Below are 25,289 nucleotides of genomic sequence, written 5' to 3' on the forward strand. Positions count from 1 at the left end.
ATGATTAGAAACTCAGCAGAGGTACTTGGAAGATACTGCAGCAAATTCTTCGTACTTGAGAATGTGGCTCCTCAAAAAGCAAGTTCCCCTCATTTCAAGAACATGATTGCTGCAGCCTAACAAGCAGGTTTTGCTTTATTCCTTATAACTTTCCTTTCTTGAATTTAAATATTCTAAACACACCAATTACTAATATGAGTTTATATTAGGTCAAGGCGTAGCCATACCATCACCGTATGAAATAAAGCATAAGTACTTAGATATGGAACACACAGACATGCAAGCCTATGTGGAAAAGGTAAAGGAAGATTGGGGCATGTATGGATGCACCATCATGAGTGATGGATGGATTGGCCCCACGAGGTTGTCCATAATAAATTTCATGGTCTACTCAAATGGGAAAACAATTTTTTTGAAATCAGTGGATGCTTCAAATAAAACCAAGGATGCAAAGTACATTGCCAAATTGTTGAAGGATGTCATAAAAGAGGTTGGGCCGTCGAATGTTCATATTGTCACCGACAATGGTTCAGCCTTTGTTAAGGCTGGAGAGATGATGATGGAGCGGTATCCTATTTATTGGACTCCTTGTGTTGCACATTGCATTGATCTAATATTTGAAGATATTGGGAAGCAAGAATCGGTGACTAATGTTATAAATAAGGCTAGGAAATTAACCAACTACATTTACAATCATGGTTGGCTATTGGCTCAGATGAGGATCTTCTGTCAAGGAGATTTGGTCCAACCCGGTGCAACTCAATTTGCGACAAACTACATCACCATCAATAGCATCTTAAATAAGAAAGCTTTTATTATAGTCGCTTTAGTGAATCAGAAGAGGGGAAGAGAACTGAAAGTCGAGTCCTTGATCATAGATTCTGGGATGCCATGGAAGGAGTGCAATTCATCTATGAGCCTTTGTATAGCATCTTGCGAATTGTTGACACAGAGGTAGTTCATACCATGCCTATCTTATATGATATTTTCACATAATGAAAGAGAAGATAGAGAAGATTTCTAAGTTGAAGGGAAAAAAATGGCTTCTCAAAATCATCAATCACAAATGAGATGTCACATTATCTCGTCCATTACATTAAGCTGGTATATTTTAATCTTTTAGTAAAAATGTATATAAATTTTTAAATTTATAAACGGGTATTAACTAATCTTCATATTTGTAGCCCACTACTTGAACCCTAGATATCAATATGAAACAGGGGTTGGCCACAATAAAGAGTTACTTTCAGGACTCCAACGCGTATTTGAAAGGTTGAACCCAACTGGGGATAGAGGTTTGCAAGCATTTGGGGCCGTGGTAAGTGAACACAAAACAATGTCTTCCTCATTAAATTTAGTTTTATGCACCCTGAACACAAAACATATGTCTTCCGAACTTGCAAAATATTGCTATGCATATATTGTCACAGACAGCATCATCATCGGCATGTGAGTGAAATTGGAGTACATTTGCTCTAATTCACACGAAACAAAGGAACCGTCTCGCATATACTAGGCTGGAAAAGATTGTCTTTTGCTATTATAATATGAAACTTAAGCTACGTGATGAAGAGGCTGAAATGAACAAGGTTGTAGAAAATGACTACATAGACCTTCTTGACATTGCAGGGCAACCATCTGATGATGATAATAATCCAATTCAACAATGGATTATGACAGCTCACTTGCATGATGAACAAGGCAACCTTGATGTCATTATAGCACAACATGCTGCCCAAGAAGGAGTTGATGTTGATAGAGTCATATCCGAAGATGTTAGGAGTGGAGATACTTCATCATTTGAAAGGGATATGCTTGGACCTAGGCAAGGTCAAAGACGTCCCTTCAGAGACGATGCCAGTGCTAGTAGAATGGAAAGTTCATCCAATTCGTCAGATATTGATTGAGGAAGTAATGCTGGATCAGGAGGTAATGAAGAATGAAGACAGTACATCCCATTTACTGTTGATGCTGATTTTACTCATGCCACCCAAGATGAGAATCATGGATGCAGAGAAGCTGAACCAAGCATTGGCGCAATTGGGAAGCAATACTCAAAGAAAAGAAGCCAACTAAGTCAATCCATCTGAAGAGGACATGGCGATCAGTTTTGGATCTATGAGCATAGGAACTAGACCTAGTACTAACTCAAATAAATCTTATGATGGCTATGGTTATGTCATGTCTAATTATAGTAGAACTAGATATGGAGCTCAAGATGATGAAGCAGATTATGGACCTACTAGTTGGGTTAATCCTAACTATCCCATATATGGGAGGACAGTAGGGAACTCAAGAGAGACATATGTGCACCATGTTCAAACATGACTTACAAACTACTCAGGTTAAATGACTTGGTATGATTATTGTATGAATCTAGATGGTTATTCCACATTGTTTGAACCTCATAGAAGCTCTTCATTTATGTAGTTAGACACTCATCTAAATTGTAATCAATGTTTAAATAAACTATGGATTTATGCATGGTTTATTCATTCTAATCAACTTTTTATTTTCAAACTTTTCATTAACGCGCATTACATACCACTTATATTTCATCATATGTATATATATATATATATCTTATTATTAGTAAATTTTGAGTTTTATTTGTTCAATACATTCATTGACAATGTACATAATATCTATTAAAGTTTTACACCAAAATTATGTATTTCAACGCCTATATCTGTCATTTTTGTTGATTTTTTCCCAATATCTAAAACGATAACGATATATCCCCCGAAATATCCGTAAATTGGAGGCCCGATATTATCTGCACGGTCGATATTTTAATCCTTGGATGCCACATAAGGTGGTATAGGATGTGGTATACAAAATGTGGTAAGAGTAGAATTATTGATTTTTTAAATTTCACCTTCCCCCACACACCTCAACCACCTCCTAAACCCAAACTCATAGCCACCTTCACCACCTGAACCACAACTCTCTCTTTCTCTCTCTCTCTCTCGCGGCCTCCTTTTTGACAAATCATGAAGATCATCATAGCTAGTCACTGTAACCTTGATGGCTATACCACCAATTGATCATCCTCGCTGCAGCAAAAGTCGACGATAATCAAGCCAATGGATCAAAGAGGATAGAGAGAAATGAAGGGGAGAGTATGAGAAAATCTTAAACATAAGAGAAGAAAAATTGCAGCAAGAAAACAGTAGGCACTAATTCGACTAAGAACCCTTTTTTCCCCCTTATAGGAATCAAGACCATTAGAGGTTGAGGTTATGTGGGTTTTAATCATTTTAGCATTATTATTATTATTTGAGTTTAAATCTTTATAGTTAATTATATATTTTCAAATTAATTTTAAATGTTCTTTTTTTAGGTTTTAACATAATTTTGACAAAAAGGATCAAATTTGTTAACAGATACAAACACAAGGACTAAACTAGCTAAATTAATAACACATGGACTAAATTGGCCGATAAGGTAAAACACAGGGACCATTTCGACATTTAATTTATCTAATTAACCCCACATATTCAAAAATATTTATGAAATCCTTCTTCTTCTTTTTTTGTCAAATTGTTGGAAAATTTTATTAATAGCGAATAGTAAGGTTTACATCTGTGGCAAGAATATTAAAAAGCTTCCAATATGATCCCAAACATGATTACCCCCCATCTAGAAATGAATCAATGAGGATATTGTAAAGTTAAAGAGGGGGAGGTGTGTCAAGATGCCGATGAGCCGTGTTGATAGCTCATACCATCACTACCAGCCGAGCCTATTTCAAAACGCCACATGGCCGGAGCGGACTAGGTCACCTGTATACCGACCCGATTATATACAATTCAGGAGGTGTCATCGCCAATCTTCCTAGTCCGAATACAGCGAACTCAAAGAGTGGGCCAGTGCTCCGGTAATCATATACTTACCCGAGCACTGGGCCGGGCATTCCAACTAGAGGTGTGTTACGGACTAGTAGACCCAATCAGATTCCTGTTAGGTCCATCACTTCGCCCCTGAGATAGACAGTCTGGCGAGCAAGAAGGGTTGATTAAATGCACATCTCATCCCCAACCACATGTTGCCCTGACCATTGACCTCCGAATGAACTGGCTGGTGATGGAGATGGATCATTTAATGCACCTCCCATCCTTGGTTGCCTGTTGCTTCACCACTTGACCCTTGTGCAGCAATATGGTCATTAAGGACAAAGCATTAAATGTGATTTAGGCTAGGAGGATAGGGGGAAAAGATCTCTCCCATAAAGATCTTGGTCTCTCCTTCTTCCCTCTATAAATACCCTTCACCTATCTCTAGACAAAGGTAATAAGTTCTCCCCAAGCCTAAATCAGCTTCTGACTTAACTATCGGAGAGGGCTCAACTGGGATCAACCCCAGTTCACCCGGTTGCCTGACATCTGTTCTAAGTGTTCAGGGATTGCCTGGCTATAGGGTAAGGATACGCTCAAGATCACCTATACGAGAATGATACATGGTTTACAAGCCGGGTATCTCAAATCATGAAGCCATGATTGCAGAATTTGCCAAGGCTGCAGCGTCGGCTGAATGGAGAGTGGCAAACCTTTAAACTTTTGAACATGGGTCAAGCAATCAAGCAGGGGCCTTCACATCCGATCAAGTAAAGGTAGTAATAACGTTGCCTTCAGCAAGCAATGAGATACCCTTTTGGCACCAAATGTGAAAGCCTGAGGAGTAGATCTGTTCTAGAAGAACAAAATGACGAAGTCCACTTTGGAAGCATTCAAGGTGAAATACAGCATCTCACCTTTGATAAGTCTAAGGCTACCACAGCAGAGGAAACACTGAGATACCATCTTGATGGGCATAAACTAATTTTTCTTGATACTTTACAGCAGGGTTTGAGGCTATTGTTCCATCCTTGGGTTTATATGATTTTTGGGGTATGCACCAGGACAATATAATCTGAATTTCTGGATTATGCTATATGGAGTTTATATAGCCTTCAAACTTGCAAGAAATGGAGAACTATCGTTTGAGCAATTTGTATATCTCTATTCTATTACAAGGCAGAAGGTTGACGTGGGTTGAGTTCAATCAAATTGTACAAAAGGATCGAGGTTACTTCATTGACTGGATGTCTTCCTCTCAAAAGTCATGGAGGAAACGATGGTGTTTTAAGTATGATAATTAGGAGGGGGTTATAGGGAGAGAAGTGGAACAACGAGTCCCCACTAGTTTTCAGTCTCTAGATGGTTAATTAAATCCTTTAGCATGATACTCTTACCTTATTGCATGCATACTTGTGTTGCCGATTACCATTTCTTGAAAAATGTTGAAGCTAACAAGACATTGTATTTAATGCAGGTCCATTGAAGTACACGATTGCATCAAAAGTGGAAGAGAACGTCATTGAAGATGTAAGAAAAGCGGTGCCCCATGAAGACCATTTATGGAAAAACTTGTTGAAGCTACAAAACCTTCACAACACCCACATCGCAACCACAAAAATCAAAAATCTATATCGAAAGCCCAAGCTAAATACAAATAAAACAACCTAAATATAAAACAAACCACAACAACTCTTAAAGAGTTCTTGAGAATTATTAATCTTACACAAATTAAGAAGTAGGACCACCGCTCCACATCTTCCCGAAAGAAAGCCATCGCGCCATACCTTCATCTTCTTGGAAGAAAGCCAGCGCGCCATACTTGCTAAACCCATAGTGTTGCACCATCTAAACCCAAATTTAACTCAACTCGACATCTTCTTTGTGTACATGGACCAAAGGATGAAGACTTTTTCATGGCGATGGCAAAGTTTCACAGCGCTTGCTTCCACATCAAAAAACAAAAGAACAAAGAAGAATTATTAAGGGAAAGAATTTTTTTATTTTTTATTTTTTGGGGTGGGGAGGAAAGAGAGGAGAGGGGATGAGGAGAAGATAGAGGAGGCAGGTAGGAGGGAAAAGGTTGTCGGCCTCCACAGGGGTGACTAGGATTTTTCCTTAGGGTTTTCTCAGAGAGTGTTTAGGTACACAATAATAATGCAATGCATAAGTTTTTATTGTAAATGGTGTGGATCACACAAGTAAGTGGTGAAAGGAAAGAAGTAAATGGAAGGTGAAGACTTGTGTATAGCCTACGAGATAGGTGTAGGCTTCCACCTATAAAAATGGGTCTCAGTAAAAAGGAAAAATACACCAATCAGAAACTAAGAGAAAGTTAGAAAGAGTTAGAAAGTTTCAGTGAGAAGAGAAATTGGAGAGAAACAAATTTCATTGTAATACTGCAAGAAGAAACACAATTCCACTCCAATATTCAGTAGTACTCTCATTACTCTGTCTATTTTATAACCATTTTTAGATTTAGAGAATATTTATATAACTTTTCTTTAATCACTCGTGTATCACACACGTGATTAATTTATTATTTTCCTATCAAGCATATGCTTAATTTATTGTTTCTTTTTGTTGTTGTTTGAATTAGTGAGACCAATCTTAAAAGTGTGACCCACCCATATGATACAACATAAACTCGAGAAACTGCTTAAGTTTCGATCTCATTGTTTCTCTGAATTTTGATATAACATAGAACAAGAGAATCGTGAGTTCTATCCTAGTTGATTGAATTTTGGTGAGTACATTAGGTGAAGACTTGAACCATGATCTGAGCCTCCATTTGTCATTAAATCATCATTTTATTTTCACCAACTTATCATGAAGTGTGAGAAGAAAATGACTTTGAATTATGTCCACTGGCTAGACCCTATTAACGTTCTTTATTATCAATTTTATGCCAAGGTGAAAACGAAAATATAAAATTCAATAGAATGTTGAATTAACTTAGAGCATCTCCAAGGGAGATGTCAAGTACCAAACATTAAATTTAAATTTGATGGCTAATATGACAATTTGATATTTACACAGTTTTACACTCCACCCGATATATCAAATAAATAATTATTGTAACAGTCAAATCATTTAAGATAAAGAAGAAAAAAATGAAAATAACAGCCGATTGTCTTTAAAAAATAATGAAATATTCATTTGACATCTTGCTTTTGGGATGTCAAAAGTAACGGCTGAACCACATTCATTCCACATCAGCTTTGACAATTCGATTGAAGTGATGTGAGATGTTATTTCTAGCCGTTAAATGTTTATGTGACACTTTTGACATATCGGTTGAAGATGCTCTTATAATAAAATTGTGTGTATTAAAAAAAAAACTTATAGTAAAATTGAGTTACAATGTAGATGGGTTTCGCCAAATTGGTTAGAGCAAACGCCATATATAATGTATTTTCTATTATTCATTTTTGTTTACAATAGCATTTGCACGATTATAATGTTAGGACATCAAATGTGAATATATATATATATATATCTCTCTCTCTTAATACTAATCTTAATACTAATATTGAGTTTTGTTGTTGTTGCTGGAATAGTATCGAGTTGCGATAGAGTCATCCTTGCTTTATTCTCTTCCAACCGGAAACGGCTTTGCTCCCATGAAAGGAAAGTATCACCGGCCACTTTTATTTGATCTAACCTTTTATTTAGTCGGCAGTCCCGAATTGGCCAAAATACCCTTATCTTATCTCCCAATTACTCCTCTCATTCTCCTTGGTAAAAGAAACTGCAAGAGCATGATAGTCATTTTAGGGACTAAAATGCCTACAAAATAGACCCACGGTGGGTTCCCTTAAACGACCCGTTTGGCATCGTATTGGGGCAGCCTGGAATTTGTTTGTCTCATTATTTTCACTTCTGTTTTTAACTTTTTTTAACGTTTAACCCTCCAATCGAGGGTTTTGAATTCCATTTCCGATTTCATTCTTCTTCACAATCTCAAAATTAGTTTACGAATCGTAATCGGAACCCTAATTCTCGAGGTTTGGATCTAAAAGGTCCCAATGGCGGATCACGAGGAGGAGGACCTGCGAACGGCACTACGGATGAGTATGCAGAATTCGCCTCCGGAGCCCAAGCGCAGCAAACCCAGGGACGGCCCCGCAGGAGCTCCCACCGGGTTGCCTGAGGAGTCGTCGGAAGTGAAGACCCGGAGACTTCAGCGCGAGCTCATGGCTACTGCAGCCGAGAAGAGAATGCTGGATGCCAAAAAGGCCTCGCCTTCACCTAGCTCGGTCTCGGGGTCTGCGGGCTCCTCGGGTTCGGCTTTGGCGGCAAAGGTCGTGAGGAAAGGTAAGGAATTGAGCTTGGAGGAAGTGAATTTGGGAAAAGGTTTGAGCGAAGAGGATGCAAAGCAGTTGTTTTCGATGGTGTTTGGTGCTGAGGTTACAAAGGGCATTCTTGCACAGTGGAGTAATCAGGGTATAAGGTGTGTATAGCACTCAATTTGTACTTATGGCCTATATGTTGCCTTCGTATCTGGTCATGCTCTTATTTTGCTGCATATGGTGTTGCCACTGGTTTAGGACATAATATATTGATCTAAAGACAATTCAATTTAAGTTTACTTTGAATCGACGCGCAAGTTCTGTTCGTCATAGTTTTATGCTTCTCTCCTCAAAATTTCTGTTTCTTTATGCATCATCCTGTTATAGCGCCATAATTTTTATGGTATTGGAACTGCAGCTGTAAGACATCAGTTATGGAAATATTGAAATCACTTCTTGAAACTGCTGCTTCATTAAAAATATTGCCTCCATCGTTAACAAGTTTCTTGAACTCGCTTCTCACTTTGAATTTCATCACATCCTTTATATGGTTTCTATTCTTTACTCTGTGTGTAATATTTGAAATATGAATTGTGGTTGCTTCATGTACTTGCCTTTAGTTAGCCAATATAATTTCTTTTCTCTATAGGTTTAGCCCTGATCCAGAAACATCTATGGGTCTAGTGCAGCATGAAGGTGGGCCCTGTGGCGTTTTAGCAGCAATTCAAGTAACTTCCTGATTTCTCAACATATGTGTTTTGAGTGTCCCATACTATTTGCCATGGTTAGATTTTGAAGTTTAATGATGCTGATTTGAGAATGAAATTCTGGTTACAAAAGTTGAACTCTGTGGAGTCTGGACTCATGTATTGTATAAAATTCTTTACATTCTTTGCACACAGTTACCGGTGCACGAGGATCTGATTTTAGTTAATGTTCCCTTTTCTGATATATTGGTTCATTTTATTCTGATAATTTTGGAAGTCAGTTTGTTTCTATTAACAGAAGCTTTTTATGATTATAGTTTAAAAATAGGTTGTTTTTTTTGGCCTCTTAGTTAGTGATGGGGGAGATAAAGTAGGAGTTGTGGGATAAGGGAGAGGGAAGATGAGAGTAAGATTGGGGAAATGATGGGAGTTATATAAAGGTGGAGTAGTGGGATAAAAAATAAGAATTGTTGTTTGTTAATTATTTTTTATTTTCCAATTTAACCCGATTTGTTTTATAGAACACTTAATAATTTATTTTCTTCATTTTATGGAATAATTGAAGGCCTTACTCTGACATGACTAACTCACACAATAAATTGGTATTTTTTTTCGTCTATTGGTACAGAATTATACGTTGGCTGTGAGGGGCTGAGTCAAAAATATTGGTTTTAAACATGTAGTACATTGGTAAAGACATGGAGTGATAATATGATCTGGTTCAACCATTGAATAAGCATTGTTCATTGGTTGTGACTCATTTAATTATTTAAATTGGTTGGGTTTATAGATTATAAAGCCTGGCGAAACAAGTCATAGCATTCGATATGGTTTCCCTTTTCTTTAAATTTACAAATAATTATCTGTTACTCTGCGTCCTATAGCAAATTGTAGATTGACACGTCTGATGCATCATTTATATGAAAAGAGAAACAATACATCCAATGTATAAGGATGTCCATTTCACTTTTGACCATTTAGCATCTCTTTAATTTATGGTATTGGTGAATTGTGGTTGATTAACAGGTCTCCAATTGTGTGTGCAAGGCCTAATAGAAAGGTGATACCACCAATAGCACAACCCTATTTTAGGGCGGTGTTGCCCAAACGCCGAATCAAGCTTAAAGTGCTTTGTCTTATCTTGGATATCTGATAAGTTTGTAAGTGGCATGTCAATTGACTTAGAATGTAAAAATAGAATTTCTTTGTAATCAACGTAATTACTGTTTTCTAAATTATAAATAGTTCAAAATTTATATCATAATTACAAAAAGTGAAGCATTCTATGTCTGAACTCAGATGGGTTTCACTGGCTTAGCTCCCTGTGAAAATCAGATGGTCCTAGCATTACCAGACCTACCTGTAGACCGCCTAGGTGTAGCCTTAATGATGAAAAGAACACTAAAGAGTTTCTAATACAAAAATACATTTTTAAACCCCAAATTGATGTGGATGGGCTAGTGTAGTCTTTGAAGTGGTCCAAATACCTCAAGCAAAATTGGGTAATGATTCCCTTTATTGTTTCTCAGAAGGTTTCTAAAAAAATAAGGTGGTATTTCACTTGTTGAATTTTAAAAAAAATTCTCGCTATATTGTAAGTAAGATTTTTGTCTCTTCAATTTTAATGATGTGGATGAAATTACGATGGGAGGAAAGAAAAAGATTGTATTGTGCCTTTCATCGTCCTTTCTTTCTAGTATATATGTTTCACATTAGACTGAGTTTTTTTTTTCGTGATGTCTTAGATGTAGTACTATTTATCGTGGGATTGCTATCATCATATGTTAGTTTTTGTTGCTGTAATGAGATACATTTGTTTGCTTCCACCCCTAGGTTTTTTTGATCTTTTCTTCACTCTGTTTTATTATTATTGTTGTTGTTGTTGTTGTTGATGTTACTGTTTTATATTTCTTGGTGTTGTGTTAAAAACTGCTATTGACTTGTACATGCATGTCATGACAATATATTTACATTGGTTACAGTATTTTCTGTTTGGTTGTGCAGGCATTTGTTCTCAAATACCTCCTTTTCTGCCCAGCTGAATTAGGTAAAGTTGTACCAAACATGCATCACAATATGGGTTCAGGGACACTGTCTAATAGTCCGTGTGTTGCATCGAATAATTTTGCCTCTCTTACTGAAGATGCAAAAGCAAGGTGATTAATCATTGCATGGTAAATTATACATCTGTGGTTTTACTTGATGATGCCTATGCATTATGTTATTCATTTTGGACTTTTACTGTTTCATAGTCCAATCTAGGGAGAATCATAGAAATCTGGTTAAAGCATATGATCCTGTACATCCTTTCTGGTTTACTCATTTCTGTAGCCAATTGTTTAGTTGCGTGTTTACACACTGCAAACTGGTGTCGTCCTTTGTAACTTTACACTAATTTTACTGTCCTAATGCTGTTTAACTTCTGGTTATTACCGTAATTTTGAGTATGGAATTTTTTTTTTGGAGGATGTGCAGAATGCTTTTTTAGTTGTTTTTGTCCCACTATCATCATTTTAACCTGCACAATTATAAAGTCTTAACTTTTCATAACTGTTTTACCCTTATATGTCAAAGTTTTGTAGTATTTACTTTCTCCTTGTATGTTGTCTCCAGAAATCATCTATAACTTTTTGAACTATGTTTTACGCTTAGACACAATATACTCTTTTATGTGCAAGGCTTCCTGCTTATATGATTATTATTTTCTCTTAAATCTGGCAAAAAGTCTTTGTAGAACATTCATTTATATCAATACCTTCACATCTGTGATGACCCCGCTTCAGCTAAAATTGACGTTTTGTGCTTTATCATATGCCTATAGTCATGGTTTTCATTCAGTTTCCACTTTCCACTCAGTCACAAAAACCTTACATATAGAACAAGCGGTGTCTTTATTCTGGGATAGATTTTTTACTTCTGTTTGGGCTTCACCATCTAGTATCTAGGCATTTTAAGGATGCTCCTTTCAGTTTAATCATTCTGTATTGGGCTGATTTTGTGGGTTAATGGTTCTGATAATTTTGAACCTAGTTTAGTTCTGTGAGGCTTTTGGTGTTCCTGATGGACCACTTCTCCATCCTGCTTTGTACTCCTTTTTTGTTTTTTTGTTTTTTGTTTTTTCTTGTTTTAACAATATACTCATTCTAATTAATTGTATTGGTCCCAAATCAGTCTAAGATGGTATTTTATAAAGAGGAAAAAGAAACCAGTGTGTAAACATGGTAATGATATCTTCTGTGCTATTTACATATCTGACTCTGATTATAGTCTGGAACCAACGATGTTGATTTATTTTGGTAATTTGATTATTGTTTTTGACAATTGATTAAAGTTTTTTCACTCATTGGGATACTTGTTGAAATCAACATATGATCTTTTTGACAGAGCACTGATTAGAAGTATGGGTGAAATATTGTTCTTATGCGGAAGTAATAAAAGGGCTGTGATTGCAACTTTGAGTGTTATTGGAGATGACACTGAGAGGTCTAAAGACAATCTGGATGATGAAGTAAGTGAACTGAAGCTAGTGGATAATGCTCTGTTTTCTGATAGGAATAATGTATGTTGCACTTGCACAGCATTTATTTGGATTTCTGGGTTGAATTGAATTTTGAACCTTTATGTTTCCTGCTGACGAATATAAATTTCATTCCACAGGTAATAACAAAATCACTTGAGGGTCTTTCAATTGAATCAGCTGCTGATTTGCATAAGGTGCTAAGAGTTAACACATACACAACACGAGAAAGTGCATTTAAAAGGCTTCAAGCTGTGATTCCTGTTTTCCAAAGTCGTATGGGGGCATTGCTGTTCCTTATTTCTGCTTTACTTTCTCGAGGACTGGTATGCTTGTTAGCTTAAAATCTCTCTTGAAAACTGTACACTTCAGAAACAGTCACATTATTTCTTTGTTAAACTTTCTCTTTTGCAGGACTTAGTTCAAGCTGACAGGGATGATCCGAGCCTACCTCTTGTCACTGCTCCTTTTGGGCATGCTTCACAGGTACAATTCTATATTAATGAATTTCCACTTTGGACCCAGTGCTTCAGTTGTTGATCCTTTTGCAGCTCTTTTTTTGAATTTTGTGCATTGTTTTACCTTTGTATTTTATGGGACAGGAAATTGTGAACTTGCTGCTCTGCGGGCAGGCAGTGCCCAACGTTTTCGATGGAAAGATGGATTTAGGGGTGGCATGTCTTTAAAGGGTGTATCCAGACCTGTGGAAGTTGGATTCCTCACTCTGTTAGAATCCCTAAATTTCTGTAAGGTTGGCCAGTATCTGAAATGCCCAAAATGGCCAATATGGGTAGTTGGAAGTGAGTCTCATTATACAGTCCTTTTTTCCCTTGATACCACTGTTCAAGATGAGAATGAACTGGAAGGAAGGGAATCACAGATTCGAAAAGCTTTTGATGCACAAGATCAGAGTGGAGGTGGTGGTTTTATTAGTGTGGAAGGCTTTCATCAAGTCCTTAAAGAAACTAATGTAGAACTTCCAACTGAGAAGGTTGACCTCCTATGCAGCACAGGATTTATCGTATGGAGCGAGTTCTGGCAGGTCATTTTGGATTTGGACAAGAGCTTAGGAGGGCTGAAGGATTCAACTGGATTGATGGGTAAGAAGGTGTTTGATCTTTACCATTTTAATGGAATTGCAAAATCAGATCTGAATGGAAGCCAGGTAAGCTCTGGAGGTGAGACTCCAGTTCAAAGACCTAGGCTCACAAAATTGAAGGTGTCGGTTCCTCCAAGATGGACTCCTGAAGAATATATGACAGATGTGGCGGTGTCCTCTGGTTCTGGTGGTAATGAATCTGGAGGGAAAGTCACAGAAAGTGCCAAGCCAGAGCCTTCTCAGCATGCACCTCTGGTGGACTGCATAAGAACACGCTGGCCCCGTGCTGTCTGCAATTGGATAGGGTACCCGCCTAGTATAGTCTGAAATGTTTGCCAATCTTATTTGGGGACAGTTTGTTGTACTTTTATTGTTGGAAGCACGCAGAGCTCATTATTTAAGAAAGCTAGAGTGATGAGCTTGTGTGGTTTGGAGTGCCACCATCAAGATATGGAGAGGGTTCATCTAATGTTTTCTTCAGTCTCAAATCTCAAATACGCGGACAGTGCCAATGGCATTCTCTATGTGCATGCCGCAGCTTCAACAATCAATTCGATTTTGATTTGTCAACATCTTTTGGAGGGGGAAAAACTCTTGTGAAGTTTATTGTCAATCCGAATTGTAAAATTAATTCATAATTATCCTTCTTGGGTAGAGTTATCAGTTATTGGGAAGGTCTTCAATAAACAAACATCAAGTTTGTCTTGGCGAAATTGTTGTAATGATTCTTCCTGAATTACTGTTGTTACAGTAGGAAGTTTTCCATGTCTTGATATGTTACATATGTATTCCTTCTCTTGAACCTTATTCCAGTGTTAAAAGCTATATGCTTTTTTGATGAGGTATTAGGTATTATAATTTTTTCCAGTGGATTTTGTGGAGGTATCTACTTATTTGAACCCCAATTATAAGAATTTTGAACTTTCACCAATTAGTTATTTTTTTGGTTACATAGCGGGGTTTCGAACCCGGGTGCCAGTTGGAAGGGGGAGGGGGAAAGATGCTGCCAAACCACCGCAGCTAAACCCCATTAGCACACCAATTAGTTATTAGTTGAAACTAAGGAGAACATTTTAACCAAGCCGACCAGAATCTACAGACATTTTCATAGTTAAATGCATGAATGCAGCAGAAATTAAGGTTACTAGAAATCATTGAACAAGATTTGGAGGCTTCAAATTCAACATACAATTTTCAAACAATGCCCATATTTCATGGGGAGAGGATGGAAACAGTCCACTTGGCACCCATATATAACTACTACTTGAATCAATCTGCGATTTATTGTGCTACATACAAGCCTTAATCTTGTGTTGACCAAAAAATCCTTGAGGAATTTCTTGATTTTTCCATTTGCTAACAGATATCTCATTTTCCAAGTTTTGATACATTGTTAGGATGAAAGTGTAAGAAAATGACACTTGTTGGGAGAGAGAAACCTTTTAACTTGCAATGTGCTACAATTGTTTGGACATCTATCAAAGAACCCCCCTCATCTTGTGCATAGCCCGTTCTCTCTACTTTTTTTTAGCTCAACTTCCTTCTTTCTTTGGCATGGCTTCAAGGTGTTATTGAATCCCAATTATTTTATCTGACCAAAAAGAAAATCCCAATTATTTTATTTGACAAAAATGAAAATCCCAATTATTTTGTACTTAATTTATGTAATATCAAATTGATGTGGAGTTTTCCTTGAAAAAAAAAGAAAGAAATTTCGCGATAAATTGACATACAAAATTGGTAAATCTACTCCCAGAATTTTTAGCAGTTTCATCTAAGATTTTGAAAAGTTACGTGCTTTACACTAAACTCATTTTTGATGACATGCAGAGCCAGTTTTTGTAAGAAAAATATGACGTGAGAAATCAAAATAGCAAGGTTATTTTGAGAATTCAATCAAATTTCAGGGTCAAAAAACCAAATACCATGAAAGAAAAGAACCTACATGCAACAAGGCACTTGCTATAAAACTTCAAAAAGTTTGCTTGAAATCCACACAACGGAACCTCGTCCACTTCATCCTCCATCTCCAGAGACAAGACAAAAACCTGATAACCGCCGAATCAGGGAGAAAACGACGAGAGGCGTTATCTTTAGTGACGGCCTCAGAAGCTCACTGCCCCATCCCAGGCCCTCCACGTGTCCTCCGAAACTTCCATTAGTACCAGATTAGTCCCCTCCCTTCCCAATCCACTAACACCTCGAATCGAGTACCACCACCACCATCTAATCCAAATCTAAACTACTATTTTGACCCAAAAAACAAAAACAAAAAAAAAACGACTATTTATTTATTTTTCTGTAAATGTTTTTTGGGGGATAAATATATATATATATATATATTTATTTGGCCATTGGTGGGTTTTGTGTTTTTGGTTTCTCAAGTTTTTAGTGACAGTGGTGGTGGGTTGTCGAGAGAGAGAGAGAAAGAAATAGGCGAAAATGGATCACGCAGCCGATGCTCACCGTACGGATTTGATGACCATAACGAGGTTCGTGCTGAATGAGCAGTCCAAGCACCCTGAGTCTCGCGGAGACTTCACCATCTTGCTCAATCATATTGTTCTTGGCTGCAAGTTTGTCTGCTCTGCTGTCAACAAGGTCTCTCTCTCTCTCTCTCTCTGGGTATCATTTTCTTCTTACACAGATACGTATTGGTTGTTTTTTCTGTAAAATTATATCGAATGGCAACCTGGGATTTGTTTTTTATTTGATTTTGTCATGGAAATGAAGGTTTTTTTAATGTTAATTTGGCAATTATAGGTTTGAATGCAAGGCTTTCTCTGTTTTTAGTGCTGTGATGTGAAATGGGTTTTTTACATGAAATTTTTTACTTGTGCAGGCGGGTCTGGCCAAACTTATTGGGCTTGCTGGAGAGACCAACGTTCAGGCAAGTGTTTGATGCTTAATGGGTGTAAAGTGATATCTGTTTACATTAAATATTTTCTGTTGGGTCATTCTTTATGTGAGTTTGATTTGCTGTTTTGGTTAAAGGGTGAAGAGCAAAAGAAACTGGATGTGCTTTCAAATGAAGTTTTTGTTAAGGCCCTGGTTAGCAGTGGCAGAACTGTAAGCCATCACATTTCCTTTTACAGTTAAACTGAATTTTGAAAGACTTAATTTCTGCTAACGATTTGGTTTTATGGCAGTCTATCCTTGTTTCGGAGGAAGATGAAGAGGCCATATTTGTGGAGCCATCCAAGCGTGGAAAGTAATTGACTATGCTTTATGCTGGTTATTTGAGCTTGTTGCAATGGAAATTTTGTTTTTTGTTTTTTTTTTTTCCAATTTCTTTTTTATGAGACTTTTAGCTACAGGTTCTATGTGTAAATAATTCTCTAAACTTATACTGGAGGCAGGTACTGTGTTGTATTTGATCCACTGGATGGTTCGTCTAACATTGATTGTGGTGTTTCCATTGGAACGGTATGATCCTTCAGTCTGAAGTATGATATCTTTTATGTTGTTAGCATTGAAAGTCTGTGCTGACTTATGTTCGCAAAGCAATTATTTGTTCCAGAATAACTCAATATTGTGGTGGGAACCATTTGTCTTCTCTTTCATCTAGATTTTTGGGATTTATGTGGTAAAAGATGGCATTGAACCTACTCTGCACGATGTCTTGCAACCTGGAAAGAATATGGTTGCAGCAGGCTACTGCATGTATGGAAGCTCTTGCACGGTATATGAAACATCACCTTTCTTCTAATTCAGATGCATACATTTTGTTTAGTAAACCCAGCCCCTTTCCTGGTTTCCCAATTACTGGCTTTTCCGTTTCATTAAAGTAAAATTTCTTATTTCGTTACTTATCGGATTCCTCTGAGTAGTGTGCCTGACTAAATGGCAGTCTTTATTTGAATCTTTCTTTTGATGGTAGGATCTAGGATTTTCTTTGCCTGCAGTCTAGATTTGCAAGACAGTGCTTTAATTATTTGGGAATGTAATGATTTTACAGTTTGTGTTGAGCACTGGAACTGGAGTTCATGGGTTCACTCTGGATCCATCTCTTGGGGAGTTCATACTAACTCACCCAGACATCCAGGTATATCTCTTTTTATATTCCTCAACCAGCATAATCCTTACTGTATTCTGTTGAGAATGTACCAAGGGACATATGTTATCTTTGAGATTGGCATTCTTTTCCCTTTGTTTTGGAGCCTCTAACATTCAGTTTATGTCTACTTTTTGCCCAGATTCCAAAGAAAGGAAAAATCTATTCAGTGAATGAAGGGAATGCCAAAAATTGGGATGGTCCGACGGCCAAGTATGCTAAGCTCAATTTATAATTTCTTATTTCTAAAACCATCATTGGAGATGTCTGACCCATTTGATTTCCAGGTATGTGGAAAAGTGCAAATACCCGAAGGATGGTTCATCACCAAAGTCTCTAAGATACATTGGAAGGTATCCTATATTCTCAACTTAGCAGTCAATGATTTCAGGTGTTTAAATTGTTTGATTTGTTCTTTCAATCCCAATCCGAAATTGGTGGTGAACTAAAAGTTTATTTGTAGGTCAATGATTTTTAGCTTTCTTTCATCATCATTTTAGTTTCTCTTTTCGTGTCTCTGTTCAACATCTGATGCCGTTCTGTTTCTTTCAATAAGAAGTTATATAAGTTATGATTTTATCATGTTTAACAGCATGGTTGCTGATGTTCATCGGACACTGCTTTATGGAGGTATCTTTTTGTATCCTGCTGACAAGAAGAGCCCAAATGGGAAACTGCGGTACGTTAAGCGCGATTATAGCTATAATTATCTGCTTAACAGTCTATTTTCAGATTGAAGTTAAGGAATTTAGTGACTCAGTTTGTTTTAACCTATCTCAACTAGTGTTCTCTACGAAGTCTTCCCCATGTCTTTCTTGATGGAACAAGCAGGCGGTCAGTCATTCACTGGCAAGGAACGGGTAACATTTCTTATTCGTTATTGTGCTTATCGAAATTGGTGAAATAACTAGCTAGTTTTCTGTACGCAAAGCTTATCATGCAAGATATTCCAGAGCTATTCTCTACCCTGCCATGAAGCTTTGTAGGAACAGAGCATACTCTATACAATACGCACAGGCATTCTCGTAACTGCAAAATTTCGAAGAAATTTCATTTACTAGGGAAGTAGTCAAATGAAATTGGAAATTACTAAAAAGGGTAATGTTCTCGTCCGGCAATCTAGGATGCTATGTTGTTTTGCCATTTGAACAATTGGTTAATTGTTGAAATTGATAATCTAGCAACTTAACATGCAAACGGGTATGACAAGAGAACATTTAACGTTGCTTGAAATGACAAATTTTATTTTATAAGATTAAGTTCTTGCTAGTTGAACTTTTGAGACTCAATTGGGGGTATATTAACATTTATCTTGGCAGGCCCTTGATCTAGTTCCAAACAAGATCCATGAGCGCTCTCCAATCTTCCTTGGCAGCTATGATGATGTTGAGGAAATCAAGACACTCTACGCCGCAGAAGGGAAGAAGTAATGAACTTATAATTCTGATTCTGTTACAGTAATTACGTAATTGTTCGGCTATCTGAACTTCCATCTTTTAAATCAAGCTGTAAAGAGAACGTCAGTACAATAATTTATTGACGTGTACAACTCTAACAAGGTATTCTTATGTTTTGAATTACACCCTCATAACGTTTTTTGGCTCAAGTTTTCTTAAAATATGATATATTACAACATAAATCATAAAATAGCATCATTAGATTTAATTTTATTTATAGATTAAATGGAAAAATAGAACTTGATAAGAGAAAATTCTAACTCTAATCCTCTCAAATCTCTGTTGCTGTAATTAGAATCCTGTCCTGCCTCATGAAATTTTTATATTCTAGTATCTTTCTTTATTTTCTCACATTAAAAAAATGAACTCGAAAAAACAAAACTCACAAAAAAAAAAAAAAAGGGTTAAAGGATAATGAAAAACAAAAAAAACAAAAAAGCTTAAAGGTATGTGAAGAGAAAAAAACGCAGCAGTATTGCAAACTATTGGAGACTACATTATTTCATGGGGAAATTTTAGACCCTAACTGGTCAATTCCCTAGGAGGATATAACGTCAAGATTTCTATCCATGCTTGTGAACATTGTTGCCTGTAGTCAAAGAACTGGATGCAGAAATTTTTTAGAGAATACGGGTGGGCCCCCATAACTAATTCCTAATGACTATCCTGGGACTCTGTAAGTAAAGATAACAAGAAGAAAACAATAACAGTAAGAAACCATCAAACTGAGATTCATCAAACTCCAAATTCTTTTATGGCTACCTCAAAGTACAGCTGAAAATCTGATCCTAGATAGCTGGGATTCAAGAAATCTCCATGCATTCAAAAATCTAATAGTAGAATAACATTGAGAGAGATTAGTTAAACGTCACAACAATTGATTTCCCAGCAAACGTATCTACATCAAGCTGTCCTCAGAGGAGGTGAAACAAGGATGACACCGTCTCCTCTAACAAAGAGAAAAGGAACATTCCGCTTTGTAGTCTGCGATAGAAGAATGAAAAAGAAGTCATCACCTAAAAATCTAATACAAGAGCAAGCTAGTAACAACAGCCAAAACATACAAGACCAAACAAGTAAGGATCTATATTAAAGCCAAATGCAGCTCAATATAGGGCATGAAAATCCAACCATATATTTATCATCCTTTTGTCTTTTTCTTCGTTAATTATGTTTTGGGGGTTTTGATTGCCTCTGGAACTATCTGATGGTACAGTCCTTAATGCAGTTCTATGCCATGGTTTAAATTTATGCATCATTTTTGTTATTTATGCAATTTAGTCCTCCAAGAAAACAATATTACACGTTAAAAAATGACTGGAATATAAATTTACCATTTTTTAAAATAAAAAAAGTGATCAAAGACAATAGAATTGAGTAACATACCCGGACAATCTCTTCATAAGTTTCATCATCAATTTCTATAGAAGTAACAACTTCTTCAACATCACCAAGAATCATATTTAAGTGTTGATCATAAGCCTGCAAAGCCAGATTTCAAAAAACAAAATAAGAATCAGACACTAAGCTTTAAAAGCACAAATACTATGCTTGTAAGTACCAATTAACAAAATCAACTGACATAATTGTACACATACAAGAAAATTTCTCATCACCCTCCATCCCTAATGTCATTGCATCAAGTTCAGACAATCGGTCCTCACAACAATCTTCATAACCAAACATCTTAGTCTTTTTTTCCGTTTCTTTACTACATATTAATTTTCTGATAGAAGAATTCCATTCATTTATACATTTTTACTTACAAGAGAGGCCGTTAGAAGATTAGTGATTTTGATTGGAAATACTTTTGAGGAACATGGAAACAAAGGTGAAATGGAAAAGAGAGATGGTTTGGAAAGCATCAGTGATTGGCTTAGCATAACTCTTACGACAATTTCAGTGCTGGCTAAGAAGTATTGTTTGGCAAAAAGACAACTAAATAATACTGGGATGAGTTGACTAGACAATGCATTTGGAAGCTTAGCGCTCGATCTAGGTAGAGCATATAACGCTCGACCTAATCCTAGGTTCAATAAAGATGAGTTCACAAGTAGAAGTGCCAGAATTAACATTGATTTCAAATGCATAATTTAAATTTTGAAATCAGTAATAGGAAAAGTGAGGATTTACCTCTGGAAAAATCATAAAGATGGCTACTGATTTCTTATACAACCACACAATTGCGGAGAATACAGTAGAGTATAATTTCAAGCTATGATAAAGCAAATATCAATCTAAACCATCGTTCAAATTATTTATTTTTTAAAGAGAATACTCAACAATTAAACTATATGGTAACCACCAACTGAATCATTGCCCTAATCAACATAGTGTCAAAGTACCCATTGTAAATTTCTTTCCATACTCAAAATGCAGTACATAAAAAATAGCTCAAACCTTCAAAGGAAAATACAAAAATTCAACAACAACAAAAACACCTTAACGCATACCGTAAGAAAGCAACCCTAATTTAATTTCCATTGAAGACATAAACACTAAAGTAGCATACTATAAACCCTAACTTTCTTTTCTTTTTCTTTTTTTTTGTTCCTCCCGAATCTTAAACCCTAATTTAGAACAGAGTGAGAGACATGGAAGGCTGTGGAGACGTACATGTAGTTTACCGCGGAGCTCACGGTCAGAGCGGAGCTTGACGTAGATGCGCTCGTCGAGGCTGAGCCTTATCAGATCCAACGGCTCCTTCACGGCGCTCTCTTCCTCACTCGCCATCTTTTCAGTTTGCTCTTACTCTGAATGGGTTTGGTAAATTATGCGGGTAGCTGAGCAGAGGGACTCGCTAGATCCTCTCTCTGTTTCTCTGTATTGTTTGATTGTAGTTGCCGGGCCTGCGTGCCACTCGGTTGTTGCTAGCTTGGGCCTTTGACCTTTGTTTGCCTTTTTGTCTCGGCTGGCAATGAAATTGTATTTGGGCCGAAAGAAAAAAACAAAAAGAAGCTCCATTATTGTTTGTTGGCTTTTTATCACAAAATATCCCTAAAGTTTGAAATTATCGGGTTGCATCCTTATGTTTTTTGTGTCGTTTGTGGTCCTTAAGATTAATACGCGTCTCACAAATAGTCATTGCCGTCATGTTTTATCCAAAAATCTGTTAAATTGATGACGTGACACAATTTGGGTCTCACATATCCAATGATATGATGCCACATGAATTAAATAAATAAAAATACATTTGAAACTTATAAATTTTTTTACTAAACCCCAACCCCAACCCCAACTAGTCTCCCCCTCCTCCTCCTCCCCTCCCTCCTCCCTCTCCCTCTCAGACCTCCAACAGCTGCACCTTATCCTCACCCACCCTTCGCACCACTGCCCCCTCCTCCCTTTCTCTCCCTCTTTGTCTCTCTTCCCTCCTCTCTTTATTTGACAGCAACCAACCCTCAACTCCACTCCCCCACAACCAAACCCAGACAACCACTAAGCCCACCCAACTCACTCCAGATTTTGCCTTACTTCGGTGAAGGCCTCGACTCTACCAACAACTCTGAAGATGGCAGCAACAAAATAGAATCGAGTACCAAAATTTTATCCCTGAAAATTCGCAAACAAGCAAGAATTCATGTAATTTCACCCCAGTTTTGTATTATATAAATAATTACAACATACAATCTTGGTTTTTGGTGGTGGAGATTAGACAGGCAGTGGGTGAGGGGGAGTTCATGGCATATCAAGGTTTGGGTTGGCTGTTGTGGGTGTTGATTTGGGACAGTAAGTTGGAAGGAGGCTGGATGTGGAGGTTTGGTGCAATGGAGGAGAAATTTTTTTTTTGTTTTTTAATTTTTTAATGGTTTATAATTTGAAATTATTTTTTTTAATGTAATTTTTTTATTTAATCTACGTGGCATCATGTCATTGGATATGTGAGACCCACATGTATGCCACATCATCAATTTAACATATTTTTGAACGGAACCTAATTGCAAAGACTATTTGTGAGCACATGTATTAACCTTAAGGACCATATATGACACAAAAAAAAAAATATAAATAATGCAATATGATAGTTTCGCAAACCTCAGGGATGTTTTGTGATAGAATAGCCTTGTTTGTTTTGTACCTTGTTTGTAGTCAAATAACATTTCTAAAATATTTATATAAAATAATTTTTACTTCACTTAGCTTATATGTAACCAAAAAAGAAGAAGGGAGCTTTACTAATATACCCAAAATAGGGGCTGAAATTATTATAAAAAAAAAACTCACATAGAATACACTTTAGAAACACACCCAAAACTCATTTACTATATAAGAAATTGGTGTTTAAGTTTCTATAAATTATGTGATTGTCATTGATCAACTTAAAAAAGAAGTCAAACACAAAAAATTTAAATAGCACCCAAAACAAACCCAGCCCAATTTTATTTATAAAAAAACCCAAACAATTCATTACAAAACAAAACGTCTTGAAAACCATAGCTTCATTAATGTGTCATGTTGATTAATGACTGTAATATTCCACACCTTTACTGTCATGTTGATTAATGGCTGTAATGTTCCAGTCTAGGGTAATAGTACTGCTAGTTTGCTGTCATGTTGATTAATGGCTATAATGTTCCTGTCTAGGGTAATAACACTGTTATTTTCCTATGACATCCTATTTCTAATGTATGTCTACCCATGTAATGTTCCAGTGTAGGGTAATAACACTTCTAGTTTTCTATGACATCCTATTTCTAATGCATGTATACTTTTTTAATGTTCCAATCTAGAGTAATAACATTTCTGATTTATGTTGATTAATGACTGTAATGTTCCAGTCTAAGGTAATAACATTGCTAGTTTACTGTCATGTTGATTAATTGATGTAATGTTCCAGTCTAGAGTAATAACACTGCTAGTTTCCTATGAAATCCTATTTTTAATGCATTCTACCCCTTGTAATGTTCTGTCTATGGTAATAACACTGTTAGTTTCCTATGAAATCCTATTTCTAATGCATGTTTACCCCCTGTGATGTTCCAGATGGTAATAACACTGCTAGTTTCATATGACATCCTATTTCTAATGCACGTCTACCCTTGTAATATTCCAGTCTAGAGTAATAACATTGCTAGTTTACTATCATGTTGATTAATGCTTGTCATGTTGCTATTTCTAATACATGTCTAACAAAGAAAAGATGAAGACATAACAAATTAGACCAACTCAAAACAAGTTGAGCCCAAATTGTTAATACTATTATGTCAAAGAAGTACGTTGTTAATACTCTGTAATAGAAGTACATTGTTAAACAAAAATAAGGCTATAACTGAAATAGTAATAAAAGATAAATCGATCAGCAAATCTTAAAATACATTTCGAAAATCAACTAAAATTCGAAGAGAAACACATAATTAAAGCAAAAGATCAAAAATCTCATGTCCAAACCAAACAACGATGATGACAATGATGACAACGACGACGACGACGTGGCGAAGAGGAGTAGAGCTAAGAACATTTGATCAAGGTTCGCTCGAGGTCTTAAACAATTCGAAAAAAAAAATCAATAGAAGCACGATTTTAGAATAAGAAATCAAATGTGAAATATTGAAAATTGTAGATTAAAGATAAAGAATATAGTTGGACTTGAAACTGAGCTTCAATGGAAGCTCATCTTGCTCTAACACCAAAGAAAGCTCCAACAAGAAAGGAGAAAATAAATATGATTTGGTTTTTTAGCAGATTTGGTTTTTTTTTTTTGGCAGATTTGGTTTTTTAGCGGATCTGGGTTAGATCTGTGCATATATATTTTTTTGGCAGATCTGGGCAGATTTTATTTTTCTCTCTCAAATCCATGATACAAGGGGCAATATAGGTATTTAACACACACAAATAAACCAAAAAACATCTATTAAATTGAAAAAATTGATAGCTGTTAATTTTTGGGTTTGTTTTGGGGGTGTTTATAGTTTTTAAATAGTATAGGATTTCTTTATAAAACTAGGTCTAAGATTGGGTATATAACTAAATTTCCTAAATAAAAAAAAGGATTACACTTGTGTCATGTCATCATACTTAACAAATTGTTTGACAATCTTGACAGATAAGAGTGAATTAAGGAGTTAAGTGAGATTCAACTCTAAGTTGCAAAACAATAGTTAAGTCAAAGGAATGAGAAGTTCTTATTTTACCCCTGACAAATAAAAAAATGGGAGTTTCACTAAAACACCCAAAATGGGGGCTTAAATTATAAAAAACCCAAGCACTATTTAAACATATAAACACACCCAAAACCTATCATTACACACACTCAAAATCCATTTATAAACACACCCAAAAAGTTGACTTTGAGGTTGATTTGGGTGTATTTCTATGTTTAAATAGTGC

The 25,289-nt window shown here is 36.3% G+C and overlaps 3 protein-coding genes and 1 pseudogene across 3 annotated transcripts; 3 read left to right on the forward strand and 1 right to left on the reverse strand.

Annotated features, from left to right (window-relative positions):
* On the forward strand, window positions 1–1,907 carry LOC148915957 (uncharacterized; annotated as a pseudogene).
* A 5,710-nt stretch (window positions 1,908–7,617) lies between these two features.
* LOC103336325 (ubiquitin interaction motif-containing protein) lies at window positions 7,618–14,292 on the forward strand. The gene is given in 8 exon segments (XM_008239368.3): window positions 7,618–8,289; window positions 8,778–8,856; window positions 10,840–10,991; window positions 12,220–12,394; window positions 12,493–12,678; window positions 12,767–12,838; window positions 12,955–13,018; window positions 13,021–14,292. Coding segments are annotated over 8 exon segments (1,911 nt in total). The 5' UTR covers window positions 7,618–7,864; the 3' UTR covers window positions 13,779–14,292.
* Window positions 14,293–15,710: 1,418 nt separating this feature from the next.
* Window positions 15,711–19,111, forward strand: FBP (Inositol monophosphatase family protein). The gene is made up of 12 exons (XM_008239366.3): window positions 15,711–16,052; window positions 16,294–16,341; window positions 16,446–16,520; window positions 16,601–16,662; window positions 16,811–16,877; window positions 17,020–17,133; window positions 17,410–17,496; window positions 17,648–17,718; window positions 17,793–17,858; window positions 18,098–18,184; window positions 18,290–18,365; window positions 18,825–19,111. The coding sequence occupies exons 1-12, from the start codon at window positions 15,894–15,896 to the stop codon at window positions 18,933–18,935; spliced, it is 1,023 nt and encodes a 340-aa protein (XP_008237588.1). The 5' UTR covers window positions 15,711–15,893; the 3' UTR covers window positions 18,936–19,111.
* Window positions 19,112–19,666: 555 nt separating this feature from the next.
* Window positions 19,667–21,798, reverse strand: LOC103336323 (sm-like protein LSM3B). Its single transcript, XM_008239365.3, has 3 exons — window positions 21,579–21,798; window positions 20,349–20,444; window positions 19,667–19,946 (listed from the first exon to the last, which is right to left on the reverse strand). The coding sequence occupies exons 1-3, from the start codon at window positions 21,693–21,695 to the stop codon at window positions 19,866–19,868; spliced, it is 294 nt and encodes a 97-aa protein (XP_008237587.1). The 5' UTR covers window positions 21,696–21,798; the 3' UTR covers window positions 19,667–19,865.
* Between the last annotated feature and the right edge of the window lie 3,491 nt (window positions 21,799–25,289).

This window comes from Prunus mume, linkage group LG6, assembly GCF_029339155.1.
Source record: "Prunus mume cultivar Tortuosa linkage group LG6, ASM2933915v1, whole genome shotgun sequence".
NCBI classification, from domain to species: domain Eukaryota; kingdom Viridiplantae; phylum Streptophyta; class Magnoliopsida; order Rosales; family Rosaceae; genus Prunus; species Prunus mume.

Excerpts from the sequence above, each read along its gene's own strand:
- LOC103336323 (XM_008239365.3), bottom strand. The coding sequence starts at position 21,695 with ATGGCGAGTGAGGAAGAGAGCGCCGTGAAGGAGCCGTTGGATCTGATA. Across the intron at positions 20,445-21,578 it reads AGCTCCGCGGTAAACTACAT|GCTTATGATCAACACTTAAA; the intron begins GTACGTCTCCAC and ends CTGGCTTTGCAG. Across the intron at positions 19,947-20,348 it reads CTTATGAAGAGATTGTCCGG|ACTACAAAGCGGAATGTTCC; the intron begins GTATGTTACTCA and ends CTTCTATCGCAG.
- FBP (XM_008239366.3), top strand. The coding sequence starts at position 15,894 with ATGGATCACGCAGCCGATGCTCACCGTACGGATTTGATGACCATAACG. Across the intron at positions 17,134-17,409 it reads TGTATGGAAGCTCTTGCACG|TTTGTGTTGAGCACTGGAAC; the intron begins GTATATGAAACA and ends ATGATTTTACAG. Across the intron at positions 17,859-18,097 it reads TCTCTAAGATACATTGGAAG|CATGGTTGCTGATGTTCATC; the intron begins GTATCCTATATT and ends CATGTTTAACAG.